Here is a 17,647-nt window from a genome sequence, read left to right on the forward strand (position 1 = left end):
AGAACAGAAAACTCAGGTACAGCAGCAATGAAGGTGACTACTAGCGGACCCGTTGAAGTTCGGGTTCAGCCGGGCTTTAGATAAAGTTCTGTTCTGGACCCGAACTTCACCAGAACCCCATTGGAACTCACTAATTGGACAGTTCAGATCTCCACGCACATACAGCCAGCTATAAACGGATCACCTCTGGGAGGCGGGAAGGTGGAGTTAACTTATTTTTTGGACACACTACATCCTATAACCCTGATTTTACCCCCAATGCAATCCATTCAAATGCAGAAAGCGGTGGTTAGCATACATAAAGCAACTGATTTTTTTGGGGGTAAAATCAGTGTTAGTTATGAACACCAAATTTTACTGTTTGGGTTTGCTCATCTCTAGGTAATGGAGATGAGCGGATCCATGGATGTGCAGGTTCGGCTGCACTTAAAAAAAAAAAAAAAAAAAAAAAAAGTGTGTTTCAGGATCCGGACTTGTCCCAGATAACGAACTCCATACACGACAATAGAACCCCGAATTTTGGTGTTGAAAAATGGTCATAGTAATGGCTAGGGGGCTGCAAAAGAAATCAAAATAGGGGTAAGAGCAGAGGACAATTGCCCTGCAAACAAATGTGGATAGTGAATTGATTTTAAAGGGGTTCTGTCATCATAGCAATCATAGTTACATAGCAAGTAAATTTAATAATCTAAACATTTTAGGCTGCTTTCACATCAGCGATTTTTTTTGCCTGACTGCAAAGAAACACAAAACGCATCTGACTGGAACCTTGACAAATGCGTTGTCATTTCAATGCATTTTCAATGGAATCGTGGTAAGATGCATTATATACTGGATCCGTTGTTTTGCATTTTTTTTTACCTTGTTTCAAAAATGCTACTTGTTGCGTTTTTGTCTTGGGGCAAAATACTGCATCTCACTTGATCCGTTAGATTGCGGCGGTACCTGCAATGTACTTTAATGGATGGTGGATCCTGCATTCCCAGACTTTTACGGATCATGATGGACAGGATCCTGTTTTCTGTACTGAGCATGCCCAGAAAGCAGTCTGGCATGGTCAGTACAGAAAATTCTTGCTTTCCTGCTTTCCTTCTTTGCATGTGAAAGGAACCGCTAAAATAACAATTGCGGTTGCATGCGTTCAACATTCAATCCACAGGATCCAGTCACATGCGTTTTGCATTTTTTTTTGCAGTCAGGCAAAAAAAAACGCTGATGTGAAAGCAGCCGAGATAGATTTCAGAGTGTCTCCACAGACTAATTTTTAAAAAGGCCCTTACAGAGCGCATTTACAAATTTGAACCACGCAACCAAGATTGCCAGCGTTTAACCACAGAGCATAAATTTTAAGTATAGGCCTCAGCAGAGCCTCTTTCCATAATTTACCCACACTTGGCAGTCTCTTCCCCCTTCCCCAACTTCCAGAGCAACAATTTGAACAAAAGGCCCCTATATAGCCTGTGTTCCCAGTTCACCCACACATCCAAGATTGCCAGAGTGCCCCCAGAGAGCTACTAGTTTAACCCCTTAACGACCCATGACGTACTGGGTACGTCATGGATCGTGTGCCAGTAAGCCCTGCCCACGGCAGGCGGCCGCGATCCGCGCACATATCAGCTGTTATCAACAGCTGACATGTGTGCCTGCTAGCCTTGGGTGGAATCGCTTCCACCCGCGGCCATTAACCCCTTACATTTCGCTGCCAAAATCTGGCAGCGATATGTATATGGGCGCCCCATGACAGTGACTTACCCCGCCCCCACCGGAAGTCACGTGACATGATCACGTGACTTTCGGCGGTTGCCATGGTAGCACAGGGTCATGTGATGACGCCTGTAGCTAACATGAGTCACTTCCTCTCATTGCCGGAATACAGCCGGCATTGAAAGTGAAGCAGCAAATCTGCAGTTCTCAGCTCTGTAGCTGAGATCTGCAGATAGTGCAGAGCGACCGGATTGCTGATCGCTATAGCCCCCTAGGGGGGACTAGTAAAATAAAAAAAAAGTAAAAAAAAAAGTTTTAAAAAATTAAAAAAAAAGAAAAAAACCTAAGTTCAAATCACCCCCCTTTCACCCCATTGAAAATTAAAGGGTTAAAAAAATAAAAAATTACACATTTGGTATCGCCACGTTCAGAAATGCCCTATCTATCAAAATATAAAATCAATGAATCTGATCAGTAAACGGCGTAGCGGCAAAAAAATTCCAAACGCCAAAATTACGTTTTTTGGTTGTTGCAAATTTTGCGCAAAATGCAATAACAGGCGACCAAATGTAGCATCTGCGCAAAAATGGTACCGTTAAAAACGTCAGGTCGAGACGCAAAAAATAAGCCATCACTGAGCCTCAGATCCTGAAAAATGAGACCGCTAAGAGTTTTGGAAAATGGGGCAAAACGTGCGCCACGTTTTTTGGACAAGCTTGTGAATTTTTTTTAACCCCTTAGATACAAGTAAACCTATACATGTTTGGTGTCTACAAACTCGCACCGACCGGAGGCATCACATAGATACCTCAGTTTTACCATATAGTGAACACAGTGAATAAAATATCCCAAAAACTATTGTACGATCACACTTTTTTTTGCAATTTTTCCGCACTTGGAATTTTTTTGCCGTTTTCCAGTACACTATATGGTAAAACTTATGGTTTCATTTAAAAGTACAACTCGTCCCGCAAAAAACAAGCCCTCATATGGCAAGATTGATGGAAAAATAAAAAAGTTACGCCTCTCGGAAGAAGGGGAGCAAAAAACAAAAACGCAAAAACGGAAAGTGCCCTGGGGCTGAAGGGGTTAAAAAAAAAAAAAAAAGGCACCTACAGAGCTTGTTTTCACAATTTCCACCTACAAAGCCAAAATTTCAACTCCAGTAGCTTACACTACAGCAGTTAAAAAGCTCGGGGTGAAGCTGTAGGACCGCCAGCTAGCCTTGCTACTGCTAGTCCCAGCCAGTTTGCCTTTAGGTACCTCCCTGATGCTGTTGACTAAGTATTCCGGGGACCTTATGATTAGGATGGAAGCCTGTTGAAGCTAAAACCAGGGAACCGGAAATAAATGTGGCAAACCATCACACAGTACGTGGAGACGTGTGGACACATAGGCTATGTGCGCACGTTGCGTACAGTCACTGCAGAAATTTCTGCAGCAATCTGAAGAGCACATGTGCGCTTTAAATCGCTGCAGAAATGTCCGTAGTGAAGCCGATTCCATGCGCTCTGCCTGCAGCTCCTGCCATAGACAGAGCAGAGGCTGCCGGCAACCAGCAAAGCGCACGGAAGAAGTGACATGTCACTTCTTTTTACGCAGCGCTTCGGCAGTAGCCGAAGCGCTGCGCTCTAAAACGCCACGTGCGCACGGCCCCTGCACAATCTCCATAGACTGTGCAGGGGAGGCAGGACGCATGCAGTTACGCTGCGCTACAAAGCGCAGCGTAACTGCATGTATTTACGCAACGTGCGCACATAGCCATACTCTTCCACCATGTTGTTGAAACGCTGGCTCCTGCTAATACGGAGTGTATCAGACGGTGCTGTTGTGGCGTACCGAGTAACATCCTGTCACCTGCATGCACCAGAGGAAAGCGTTCCATTTGGGCAGATTGCAGGCACAGAGCAACCAAAAGGGAGGGAATCCCAAAAAGAGTATAGCAATGTGTGGGTGCAGGTGGTACAGTACCAAGGTGTGGGTGCAGCTGGTACAGTACCAAGGTGTGGGTGCAGGTGGTACAGTACCAAGGTGTGGGTGCAGGTGGTACAGTACCAAGGTGTGGGTGCAGCTGGTACAGTACCAAGGTGTGGGTGCAGGTGGTACAGTACCAAGGTGTGGGTGCAGGTGGTACAGTACCAAGGTGTGGGTGCAGGTGGTACAGTACCAAGGTGTGGGTGCAGCTGGTACAGTACCAAGGTGTGGGTGCAGCTGGTACAGTACCAAGGTGTGGGTGCAGCTGGTACAGTACCAAGGTGTGGGTGCAGGTGGTACAGTACCAAGGTGTGGGTGCAGGTGGTACAGTACCAAGGTGTGGGTGCAGGTGGTACAGTACCAAGGTGTGGGTGCAGGTGGTACAGTAGCACGGTGTGGGTGTGGCTGGTACAAAAGGGTCGGACATGTACTGTGTGATGTACGGCTGGTTCATTGTAATCCATGTACAGTAAGCTTTCCCACACTGAAAGATTTCCTGATTTCCCCCACAGGGCACCGCGTTTTACTAAGGCCCCTACTAGAGCCTCTTTACCCAGTTGACCTTCACAGCCAAGATTGCCTGAGATCCACCCCAGAGCACTCAATTCTTAAAAAGGCCCCTAAACAGCCCAGAAAAACAAAACTGGTGCATAGTTTGCCTACAGGGCTTTTTGGACGATTCAGGCCACAGAAACTGGTGACCGTGGCCATTAGAGCTTGTTATAGATGTGCCATACAGGGCCTGCTGCAGTGCCATAAAAGGTTTTTCAGTGATTGCGCTCACAAAACCTGGTGCACAGTTGCCACACAGAACCTTTTGTAACAGAACGCCACACTGGAACCTAACATTGTCCCCCACTCCAGCAGCGTCCTATCCCTGCACTATTCATAGCAAAATGGCTGCGCAGCCTGTGATCCGCCCATTCTACAGGTGGGGTCATGTGGTGCCCTGGCCAATCACAGCCATGCCACTACCTGGCATGGCTGCTATGGCTCTAGAAGCGCCCACAAGCTAAAAGCTTACTAATTGGCAATTCTACAAACCCTAACAGGAACTGAACGTCCAGATAAGTCAGGCATGCGTGCAGCTCGTTGTTTCTGAACCCGGGTGTACGTGTCTCAGCTTCAGAGCGTTGCACTGCACATGATCGGAAGTGCAGAAGCTCTCAAGTTCAAGTACCCTAAGGGAACTAAGTAATACAGTGAAGGGTAAAAATAAATTGTTTAATAAAAAAAAAACCCAAAAAAACCCAAACCAGGCCAAGTCATCTCCTTTTCTCCCCATTAACAGTAAAGATGATTACAAAAGTCACATGTGTTACCGCTGTGTTCATAAGTCTGATCTATTGAAATCTAGTTAACCTGATCCATAAACAGTAGGCAGAGATTCAGACCCCCAAAATTGTGTTTTTTCGTCTCTTCAATACCACAAAAAATGCTGTAAGAAACATTTATTTCAAATTGGCATCAATAAAACCTTGTCTCATGCTGCAAAATGAGCCGCCACACGGCTCCATCAGCCAAAAGTAAAAATGTTACGGGTCTCGGAAAATGGCGATACAATAATAATTTTTTTTAACACTAAAATAATAACCTTAATTTCTATAGCGCCAACATATTCTGCAGCGCTTTACAATTCAGAGGTTCATATACAAAGATTCATAAGTAACAGTTATAGAAGATATAATAATTAAAGCAAAAATAAAGACAACCCTGCCCATAAGAGCTTACAATCTACAATGGGGTGAGGTGGGGGTGACACAAGGTACAGGTGCTTATTTACGTCGACTGTCCAGCTATGTCAAAGAAATGGGAGGGAGATGAAGGCTGCCTGAGCTGTCACCAGCCAATCTTTATAATGCTTTGGGTACAGTGGAGTCTGATGTTATGTTTTGAGAAGTAGTGGAAGGTGCTCTGTGAATTGACTTCGATTAGGGAGGGTGATAAGCCACCCTAAAAAGATGTGTTTTTAAGGGAGCATGTGAAGCTGTGCAAATTGTGGATTGTCCTAGTTTCTTGAGGTAGAGCATTCCAGAGGATTGGTGCAGTTTGGGAGAAGTCTTGTAGCCAGAAGTGGGAGGTACGGATTAGTGTGGATGTTAGTCGAAAGTCGTTTGCGGAGCGTAGACAACTGGTAGGGTGATAGACAGCGAGGAGGGTGGAGTTGTAGGGGGGTGACGCACTGTGGAGAGCTTTGTGGGTGAGAACAAACAATTTATTTTGGATCCTATAATGTATGGGAAGCCAGTGCAATGACTGGCACAGAGCGGAAGCATCTGAATATCGATTAATAAACAAAAAATTGGACAAGTATGGTTTAGCCATATTCGTACTGATGAGAAGAATCACATTACCAGCTCGTTTTTACCACAGTGTACACTGCTAAAACCATTCCCTCCAAAAATGGCAGAATTGAGATTTTTTTTCTTTAATTTTCCTGAATTTTACTGCACTTGAAGTTTGGGGTTTTTTTCAACAATTTTACTGTACAGTAAATGATGTCATTGAAAAACCAAGCCCTCATACATTTGTGGGGAAAAAAACAAACAAACCGGAAATTGGCCGTGGTGGGAAGGGGTTAAATTGCTTTGCACTTTCCAGAGAAATCCTATTTTTACGCTAAGAACCAGGCCATTTTTTGGAGGTTTTCTTTTTTTCTTGTGTTGAGTTGCAGGTTTATACTGCAGTGATAATGGGAAAAAAAATATTTCTGTGGTGAAATGGGAAAATAATATACAATTCTGCTGCTATTTGTTTTTTTTTCCCATTTTTTCCACTTTTTAGAACAAATAGAACTTAAAACAACTTAATGGTATTTTTATTTTGTATGCTGTATACTGTTCTACATAATCATGGTGATACCACTTGCGACCACAGTTAACTCCCAAAAACTGCTGCCAGTGGCAACATTGAACCCCGTTCATAAATGTTTGAGTTCTACATAGAGAGCTGTGCAGATCCCATGTCAGCATAACGTCCATTTCCATCCCATTCACCCTTCGCACCCCCGGGGCTCACGAGGTTCCAGAAAATTAGTTATATTCCCAGAAAATTATTGCAATTACATGTTTTTTGTCATACTTTCTCATTTCCTTTGTTTGTATTGGACATAATTTCACACACAACCTCAAAAATGGGATGGACAAAGTTGTTGGCACCTATCCACAATTGTGGGTGAACACCTTTATTTTAAGCATGTGATCCTTGTGTAAACTGCCATGTGGCAAGTAACACATGTGGGCAATATGAAAATCACACCTGAAACTACATAAGAGGAGAAGTTGACTCAATCTTTACATTGTGTGTCTGTCACACTAAGAATGGAGAACAGAAAGAGGAGGAGAAGAGAACTGTCTGAGGACTTGAAAACCAAAACTGTTGAAAAATATCCACAATCTCAAAGTTATAAGTCCATCTCCAGAGATCTTGATGGTCCTTTGTTCACGGTACACAACACAATCAAGAAGTTTACAACCCATGGCACTGTAGCTAATCTACCTGGATGTGAACGACAGAGAAAAGTCGATGAAAGGTTGCTACGCAGGATAGTCCAGATGGTGGATAAGCAGCCACAATCAAGTTCCAAGGAAATTAAAACTGTCCTGCAGGCTCATGGTACATCAGTGTCAGTGTGAACTATCCGTCCTCATTTGAATGAAATGAAACGCTATGAAGGAGACTCAGGAGGACCCCGCTGCTTACACGGAGACATAAAAAAGCTGGACTGCAGGTTGCCAAAATGTACGTAAACCAAAATTCTTCTGGGAAAGCATCTTGTGGACAGATGAGATCAAGATAGAGCTTTTTGGTAAAGCACATCATTTAACGGTTTACCAAAAATGAAATGAGGCCTACAAAGAAGAGAACACAGTACCTGTGGGGATGTTTTTCTGCCTCTGGCATGGAGAGCCTTTACTGTGTGCAGAAGTTCTGAAGATTACTAAAGGATTTTGGGTCGCAATGTAGTGCCCTGTGCCAGAAAGCTGGGTTTCTGTCCTAGGTCTTCCAACAGGACAATGACCCCAAACATACTTCAGGAAGCCCCCAGAAATGGATGGAAACAAAGCGCTGGAGAGTTCTGGAGTGGCAGCAATGAGTCCAGATCTAAATCCTGCTGAACACCTGTGGAGAGATCTTAAAATTGCTGTTGGAAGAAGTCACCTTTACATATGAGAGACCTGGAGCAAAGTGCAAAAGAAGAGTCCAAAATTCCAGATGGGAGATGTAATAAGCTTGTTCATGGTTCTAGGAAGCAAAAGGATGTGTAACTAAATATTAACTTGAGGGTGCCAATGATTTTGACCGGCCCATTTTTGCAGTTTTGTGTGAAATTATGTTCAATTTGCCCTTTTTTCCAGTTTGTGTGTTTTTCAATAGATGCAAAGGAAATAAACATGTATAACAAAACACGTAATTGCAATAATTTTCCAGGAGTCGTTTTCTGGAACAATGTTCAAGGGTGCCAACACTTTTGGTCATGACTGTATGTATCGCATTAATTTTAAGTGCAGTCCAGGATTGATTAAGCAGGGGTTGTCCATAAGTGAACAACTCCTTTAACAATCACAATGCTTTTAGCAATAAATTGTAGGACTGGTCCCATATTAATGGGACAACCCGTATTAATCCGTCCCTGAATACTTGGACTGTAGTGTGTGTGTAGATGAGCACAGCAGCCTGCAGGTGGCAGCGTCCTCTGCCTTATAAGTACCACACTTTGTCTTCACCCTTAGTCATTGCTATGCGAGGTCCATGTTAACTACATTAACTAAAGAAATCAATGTGTTACTTAGCACTGTATAATGAATCGGAGTGTAACGTGTCTTTATCCAGTTTATTAAGGCGATAGAAATTTCCTGTTCCAAGGTCAGTGTCTTGTTTTGCTGGTTACTGGGTTCTCACTGCAATTCTCCCCAATGATTGTCAGCTTTTCAGACAATTTGGTGGTACACGCTACCGATGCTTTAGTCTAGGATACCTGCTCCGCTCTCAGATTTGCCAGCGCTGCTCATGCCTGAATCCTGACTTTTGTAGTATTCCGATGTAACCAGATTGGTTCCCTGTAACGCGCTATGTATGTACCGTGTTTTGTATAGGAAATGTTGGTATTTTCCCATATATAAATTTTCGTTTTCCTTTCCCCAGGCCCAGACATTGTGATATGTGATGAAGGCCATATTCTTAAAAATGAAGCATCTGCCGTTTCTAAGGCTATGAACTCCATAAGGACAAAAAGAAGAATAATCCTCACTGGAACACCACTACAGAATAATTTAGTTGAATGTGAGTTGTTGTTTTTTCTTGTCTATTGCTTTTAATTTTTTTTCTGCATACTGACCCCATGACCCTTTACAGCCATTTTTATAAGTATGGAGCATCAAACTGGTATATTTACTTAAAAAAAAAAATCTATTACTGTGTGCTCCATTTGAATTTTTTTTCCCATTTAAATAAGTTAGAGCTGGCAAGAATGCTTTGATAAAGCTTAATACAGCTGCGCTAATATCGATTTATAACGCAAGTACAGCAGCCTCATTAAGTCCTATTAATGTATGCAGATTGTATTTTGTAATCTGGTAACAGATCCTCTTTCAGTTTTGCTTATTAAAGGGGTTGTCCACTACTTTGACATTGATGGCCTATCCTTAGGAGAGAGATCATCAATGTCTGATTGTCCGGGGTCCGGCACCCCTGCTGATCAGCTGTCCTCAGTCCTGGCGTCAGCAGCAGGTGGCCGGAAATGCTGAGTTTCTGATAGCGACCGCTGCTGGGTACTACACATTTGCCTCCCGTTCTAATCAGTAGGAGGCGGATGTGCCTTACCCAGCCACCACCGCTATCAGAATATGGATCAGCTCTGGAACTGAGCATTTTCGGCCACCTCTTGCCGCTGCCGGGACCAAAAACAGCTGATAGGTGGTGGTGTAAGATGTCAGACCCCGGCCGATCAGACATTGATAACCTATCCTGAGGATAGACCATCAATGTCACAGTAGTGGCCAGCCTCTTTAAGCCATGAATGCTCATTATCAACTCTAATTTGAAGATCTGACATAGGGTGTCTCCACTTTAGCTTAATAGTCAGAGTTGTCACTTAAACTCCTCATAATAGGGCTTTAGTAAGTAAATGTTACATAGCGATGAAGCTTAGTTAATACGTAAGAGCAGTGGTACACACACTTGTTCTGTAGGTTTTTCTACTTTGCATATTAAAATACATAGAATATTTTAGTGTTACAAAACGATGCATTTTCAGGTGTGTAGACTTCAGTAGTTAAAATCAATAGTTAATGGGTCTGAATAAAAATAAAGGATACAGTGCACAATAAAAACCAACATGTTTGAAATGTCAGAGTGCTCTTAGTCTTAGTGTTTGTGAGATACAAGACTAAGAGCGCTGTGAGTTGTGAAATGCGTTGGTTTTTTAACTACCGTATTTTTCGTTTTATAAGGCTCACCCCAAATTTGGAGAAAAAAAAGGTGACAAATAAAAATTTGGGGTCCGTTTTATAATGTGGTGGTATCTTACCAGGGAGAGGGGGCAGCAGCGGAGCGGGAGTCACAGAAAGGAGATGCAGTAGGTACTGGAGTACGGTGATGCTGGCAATGTACAGAGGGAGGCCCAGATACTGTGGTCTCTGCTCTGTGTGGGGCTGGTGACTCCGCTCTGCTCTGTGCGGGGGAGAGTCACCAGCCATTCTGAAGATATCGGCGGTCTACGGTGAGGGCTTCAAATAATGGCGGTCTGAGTCGTGCGCAGATGAGACCTAGAGCTGAGGGCTCCATCTGCGCAGGCGCTGACTCTAGGCGCGATTATTTGAATCCATGACTGACGACCTCTTCAGAATGACTGACTGCTTGCTGCACAGCCGAGCAAAACAGAGCAGCCGCGCACAGAGCCGAGCAGAACAGAGCAGCTGCGCACAGAGCCAAGCAGAACAGAGCAGCTGCGCACAGAGCCGAGCAGAACAGAGCAGCCGCGCACAGAGCCAAGCAGAACAGAGCAGCTGCGCACAGAGCCGAGCAGAACAGAGCAGACGCGCAGAACAGAGCAGCCGTCCATAGAGCCGAGCAGAACAGAGCAGCCGTCCATAGAGCCGAGCAGAACAGCGCAGCCGCGCACAGAGCAGAACAGAGCAGCCGTCCATAGAACCGAGCAGAACAGCGCAGCCGCGCACAGAGCCGAGCAGAACAGAGCAGCCGTCCATAGAACAGAGCAGCCGCGCACAGAGCCGAGCAGAGTGGCGCTGCCCGATGCACACAACAGTGCCGTACTGACCAGCGCCGGCAGCACCTGGTAACCTACATTCGGATTTTAAGACGCACCCCTCATTTTCCTTCCAAACTTTGGGAGCAAAAGTGTGTCTTATAATCTGAAAAATCCGGTACTTAAGTCTACACATCTGATGCGTGTGATTCCCTGCTTCCCATTCATCCAGACCTGACATAGGTGAGCTGATGTTTCCATATTACGTTCTCATATAATAATCTACCCAGCACGTCACACTCACTTTTACAGTTCATTGGAAGCTTGCAGCCCCTATGATTTGTGTATTTTCAAGCCTAGAACTAATTGTGGGCTTGTTTTCAGACCACTGCATGGTTAACTTCATCAAGGAAAACTTGCTTGGCTCGATCAAGGAGTTTCGAAATCGCTTCATGAATCCTATACAGAACGGGCAGTGCGCAGACTCCACCATGGTGGACGTCAGAGTGATGAAGAAACGCGCACATATTCTGTATGAAATGCTGGCTGGTTGTGTGCAGGTGAGATGTAATGTGCAGCTGATGGCAGTTTTTATGTGTCTGTAGCTGGTGTGTGATATTACACCCTGAATATCCTAACTATAAACACTGCTGGACGTTTCTTTCAGAGAAGAGATTACACTGCTCTGACAAAATTTTTACCACCGAAGTATGAATATGTCTTGGCAGTTCGGATGACTCCAATACAGTGCAAACTGTATCGCTACTACTTGGACAATATAGCAGGTAAGTAGTGGCTGAGTCTCATAGAAGTTATGGATGATCTGCTCGTATGTTTTATAATAAAGTAGATGGAAACAAGGTGAGGAGGACGAACGGGTTCCTAAATGTGAAAGGGATGTTCTCATGTTTGAAAGTGACCCCCAGCAGTCAGACAGTTATCCTAGGGGTTAAATTTATAAATGTGAACACCGCTATGAATAATTGCACAGTAGCATATCTCTCTTCCATTTTAGTCCTTTATTTTGAAGATCTTGAGCATGCATTTCTATACACCGGCTCTATTCTTCTACATACACAGAAATAAATCAGACGCTGCGTCATCTGCACCAAAGAATGCAAAAGCAATCTGTGCCAATTTCTTCATGCTTCAATCGTTTTTCAATGCTTGCTATATTTTTATGCGCTTTTGGTGCAAATGTAAACTTTTCTATGCATTTTTATGGGCTGAATCGCTGGCGTTTTGCATATTTACTTGCATTTTTTCAGACTCTGCATAGAAGCCTTTCTGTAAAAATGTACCCCAAACCCCTAAGTTCAAATTTTAATGCCCCGTGTGCATACATTTTCATGAAATCACATCCATTTTCCTTGAACTGTTAATTGAGGCAGATTTTATGGACAAAAAGTCCTGTAACATTTACACTATGAGGGAACACAGTCCAGCACTGCTTTACAGCAGGCGCAACCACAAAAATTAAAAGGCAGTACCTTGTGTTTTCCAACTGTATTTCTGAAGCCAATACATGTATAGAGGGGTTTTCTGGACGTTTCACAGTGCCATTTAATGGTCGTCTGCTTTGTCCAATGTGATTGTCATTCTTCTGGCAAAAAAATAAATATTAAACCTCCAGTTATCTGTTAAAATGTGTAACCCATCAGCACAGGCGATAGAACTAGTGATGAGCGAGCACTAAAATGCTCGAGTGCACGGTACTAGAATCGTGCAGATTGGACGGGCTTGACTCAAGAAATGAGCAAAATAGAAGTCAATGGGAAACGCAAACATTTTTCGGGAAGACCCTAATGGGATGGCTGGGAACCAGATTTCTCTCCCCTACCTCTTGTTAGGGGCTTCCGGAAAAATGAGAGACTATGCCAGCCGGGAAATTGAGCATATTGGTATAATGCTGTGTACTCATTGCAGTCCCCAGTACAACTCTATTCTGCATGGAACAGCTCTATGGGCTTAAATGCAATTCCGGCTATTTGTTGGTAACACAAGTGGTATAATTTCAGGTCTCGCCTATTTATAAATAAATAAATCCTTATTTTTATATAGCTCTAACATATTCCGCAGCGCTTTACATACATCAGGAACACTGTCCCCATCGGGGCTCACAATCTAAATTCCCTATCTGTATGTTTTTGGAGTGTGGGAGGAAACTGGAGTGCCCGGAGGAAACCCACACAAACACGGGGAGAACATACAAGCTCCTTTGCAGATGGTGTCCTTGGTGGGATTCGAACCCAGGACCCCAGCGCTGCAAGACTGCATTGCTAACCACTGAGCCACCATGCCGCCCTACTACTGTGTTTTCTCTTTTTAAACCATAATGACAACCAAAAACATCCAAATGATCTGATCAAAAGTTCACGCACGCACGCACGCACGCACACACACACACACACACACACACACACACACACACACACACACACCCTGACGATTTTGGATGATAACATGCACAGAAGTTGACACAAATGGGTGTGAATGGCTAATAAAGGTGACATCCTCACCTGTGACCTGTTTGCTTGTAATCAGTGTGTGTGCATAAAAGCTCACCTATTCACCATCCATCGACTTTCAGATAGTGGAGCATGGAGAGGGTCCAGTAGCCTCTCGACACATTGCTGACTTTTGCCTTTAGCCTTATTCCTCTGCTACATATGCTATTAGGAGAGTTACATGAGGCACACTTTACGGTACAGTTGTAGAAGCAACACATTAGCCATATAAGCCTTTCATGTGCGGTTATATATATACACGGACCCTGTACATTAGCACATGGAGTCCCTATGGGCTCACTCTGAGAATAATATACCTCATAACCGTAACTTGCTAATGTGAGTTCACGTATGCCCCAAAAGGGGTCAAACCGTGACCAGCACTTACTCCATTGCATGCATCAAAAACAGGAGAATCGGACTATTAAATTGTTCAAAAAATATAACAATGTTTTTGAATTGTATAAAAACACACACAGGGGACACAGAGAATCAAAAGTGAATGGCCAAAAATAAAGCCGCTAAAAACAGCATGGAAAGGGGATATGTAACCCTAAGCAGGGACAGAAAATAGCTGTGTAGCTATGAAATGCCCATAGACCTGGACCAGTTATGAATGTCTCATGCAAAATACATCATAAGTTGGTAGAACATGTGTGAAAATGTCAAATAAAGAAGAAGAGACATTATATATCCCAAATTATGGAAAAATATGGCTTGTAAAAACCTAATATGCTATAACAAACACACAATGAACATATTAATAGCATTGCCTATAGGGTACAAACATGACGGTCACCAGATTTCTAGGAGAACAAACTGCTATGTGCAAGAAGTACTACATATCCCAGCAAAGGGTATCCCCACTAGAGTAAGCCCCCAAGCCATCCAACTCCTGTTTCGCCAGAATAGAAATACCCTTGTGGTTACAGCTTCCTCAGGGAGGAAAGCCGACTTTCCTTTCATGCTGCAGTGGTATAGTATCTTCCCAGTTGGCTAACTGCATCATTTCTCTCCCGTTTTGTATCCACGGGAATAATTCTCCATGTGCCCCTGTATAAATTGGAGGAGCACATGGCCCAGTATGGGTTGTTAGAAAGCCAATGGTGCTGTATTGTGTCCAATACAGAATATGCATAATACACTTGTGCACACAAACTCTTGTGGGAATTTGATGTGAAATATTTGGGTTTATGGCTTAAAACTGTTTTGTTAAATCTATATTTCATCACAAATGAATAAAGTTGCAGATAAATTGATCTTCTACTTTGTGGTAATTCCTGGTGTTATGGTAGGCTCTTTTTATCCTTTTTTTTTATCTTGAAGGAATTGTCTAAAAGTTTTCTACGAACATTAAATTGGCAACCTGATGTATATCATAGAAGTATAATTACACATTGTACCAGCGCATGATGGGCAACAGATGTGAGATCTGGGTACAGAAAGTCTACCATTGTCCTAATTGTTTTGATTGTGCAGTTATGAGCGCCTTAGATAACTTGCCAACTGGCTTTTTTTTTGTCTGACGTTTTGGACAGACTACTATCATTAGCCTGGATTTGATGGTAATAAGATAGTGACTCAGGAATATTAATAAATCATGTGCATTAGTAATGCCACTGTACCCCGAGGGGAGCAGTGTAAATAATCTAATAAATGCTGAACTCTGCGTGTAATCACATCATATCATTTTGTCTCATTATTTTATTGTTCTTTATGCTTTTAATAAACTTCATAAACTCTTCACTGTGTGGAGGACTGGGCTGAAAATGTGAGACGGCCATCTCCTCTTCTGTGCAAATTAGTCACTCTTTGAAGTTTTTTTTTTATCATTTAGATTTCTAGAGTTAAAATATTTAAAAGGCTAATAGCATATTTTTTTTTTATTTAAAATTAAGTATTTCTCCCAGAAAATTATTGCAATTACACATATTTTGTTATACATATATTATTTCCTTTGTGTGCATTGGAGCAACACAAAAAAATTGAGGAAAAAAAAATGCTAACTGGACATAATTTCACACAAAAGTCCAAAAATGGGCAAAATAGTTGGCACCCTCATCAATATTTGGTTGCACACCCTTTGGAATAAATAACTGTAATCAATCGCTTCCTATAACTATAAACAAGCTTCTTACACCGCTCACCTGGAAATGTGCACCACTCTTCTATTGCAACTGCAAGCCTCAAGGTCTCATATATTTGAAGACTCCTTCTCCCAACAGCAATTGTAAGATCTCTCCACAGATGGCCATTCGGATTTAGATCCGGCAGCATTGCTGCCACTTCAGAACGCTTTGTTTCCATCCATTTCTGACTGATTCTTGGAGTGTGTCTGGTGTGGTTGTCCTGCTGGAAGATCCATAACTTCGTACTCACTTTCGTGATATAGTGCGTGTGTGTGTGTGTGTGTGTGTGTGTGTGTGTGTGTGTGTGTATAATACATTACACACACACACACACACACACACACACACACACACACGCACACATACACACACACACACACACTGGAACCTCGGTTTACGAGTAACCTGGTGTGCGAGTATTTTGCTATAAGAGCAAAACTTGCTGTAAATTTGTAACTTGGTTTACGAGCAAGCTTTGCTGTACGAGCAAAATACCGCACACACTTCCGGTTCCGTACGCACAAACACACGCACATTCTACTCACATATCCTCAGTTTCCTCACCGGCCTCATACCTGGTTCTTGTCCTCCGCCGGTATGTGGATCCGGTAACCATCGCGATCGATGCAGGCGCTGCCGCTGTCAGTGCTTCCCAAAGGCAGCGCGCTGACCAATCATAGTAACCGACGTCAGCACCCTGGCCAATCAGAGGTACGCAGGCTCATGCCAATGACGACAGCCGCTAAAGACCTGACAGTGGCAGTCTTTGCATCAGCCGCCATGGTTACCGGCGGACTGCAAGAACCAGACCGGCAAGGGGACGGAGGCTATGTGAGCATAATGTGCGTGTTTGTGCATGTGTGGAATGGCACAATAAGGGACCAGGATGGGACATTGCACAAGTTGTGGAACGAATTGTCTGTGTTCCAATGATTTCCTATGGGAAATATTACTTTGCCAGACGAGTAAATTGGTTTATGAGCACACTCCCAGAACGGATTGTTTTCATAAACCAAGGTTCCACTGTATGTGTGTGTGTGTGTGTCTATATATAATAAATATATATAATATGTATATATATGTGTATATATATATATATATAATATATGTGTATATATATATATATATATATGTATATGTGTGTATATATATGTGTGTGTATATGTATGTATATGTGTGTATATATATGTGTGTGTGTATATGTATATATATGTGTGTGTATATATATGTGTGTGTATATGTATGTATATGTGTGTATATATATATATGTGTGTATATATTTATGTATGTGTATATATGTGTGTATATATTTATATATGTGTATATATGTGTGTATATACAGTGCCTACAAGTAGTATTCAACCCCCTGCAGATTTAGCAGGTTTGATAAGATGCAAATAAGTTAGAGCCTGCAAACTTCAAACAAGAGCAGGATTTATTAACAGATGCATAAATCTTACAAACCAACAAGTTATGTTGCTCAGTTAAATTTTAATAAATTTTCAACATAAAAGTGTGGGTCAATTATTATTCAACCCCTAGGTTTAATATTTTGTGGAATAACCCTTGTTTGCAATTACAGCTAATAATCGTCTTTTATAAGACCTGATCAGGCCGGCACAGGTCTCTGGAGTTATCTTGGCCCACTCCTCCATGCAGATCTTCTCCAACTTATCTAGGTTCTTTGGGTGTCTCATGTGGACTTTCATGAGCTCCTTCCACAAGTTTTCAATTGGGTTAAGGTCAGGAGACTGACTAGGCCACTGAAACACCTTGATTTTTTCCCTCTTGAACCAGGCCTTGGTTTTCTTGGCTGTGTGCTTTGGGTCGTTGTCTTGTTGGAAGATGAAATGACGACCCATCTTAAGATCCTTGATGGAGGAGCGGAGGTTCTTGACCAAAATCTCCAGGTAGGCCATGCTATCCATCTTCCCATGGATGCGGACCAGATGGCCAGGCCCCTTGGCTGAGAAACAGCCCCACAGCATGATGCTGCCACCACCATGCTTGACTGTAGGGATGGTATTCTTGGGGTCGTATGCAGTGCCATCCAGTCTCCAAACGTCACGTGTGTGGTTGGCACCAAAGATCTCGATCTTGGTCTCATCAGACCAGAGAACCTTGAA

The 17,647-nt window shown here is 43.0% G+C and overlaps 1 protein-coding gene across 2 annotated transcripts in view; it reads left to right on the plus strand.

Moving 5' to 3' along the window:
- ATRX (ATRX chromatin remodeler) overlaps positions 1-17,647 on the plus strand; it is a 355,842-nt gene that overhangs the window by 285,520 nt on the left and 52,675 nt on the right. For both annotated transcript variants that reach the window (XM_075323857.1, XM_075323858.1), the window contains 3 exons: positions 8,824-8,961; positions 11,270-11,445; positions 11,553-11,670. In XM_075323857.1, the coding sequence (XP_075179972.1) occupies positions 8,824-8,961; positions 11,270-11,445; positions 11,553-11,670 (432 nt within the window). The remainder of the gene's footprint in view (positions 1-8,823; positions 8,962-11,269; positions 11,446-11,552; positions 11,671-17,647) is intronic.

This window comes from Anomaloglossus baeobatrachus, chromosome 9 (genome assembly GCF_048569485.1).
Source record: "Anomaloglossus baeobatrachus isolate aAnoBae1 chromosome 9, aAnoBae1.hap1, whole genome shotgun sequence".
Taxonomy (NCBI): domain Eukaryota; kingdom Metazoa; phylum Chordata; class Amphibia; order Anura; family Aromobatidae; genus Anomaloglossus; species Anomaloglossus baeobatrachus.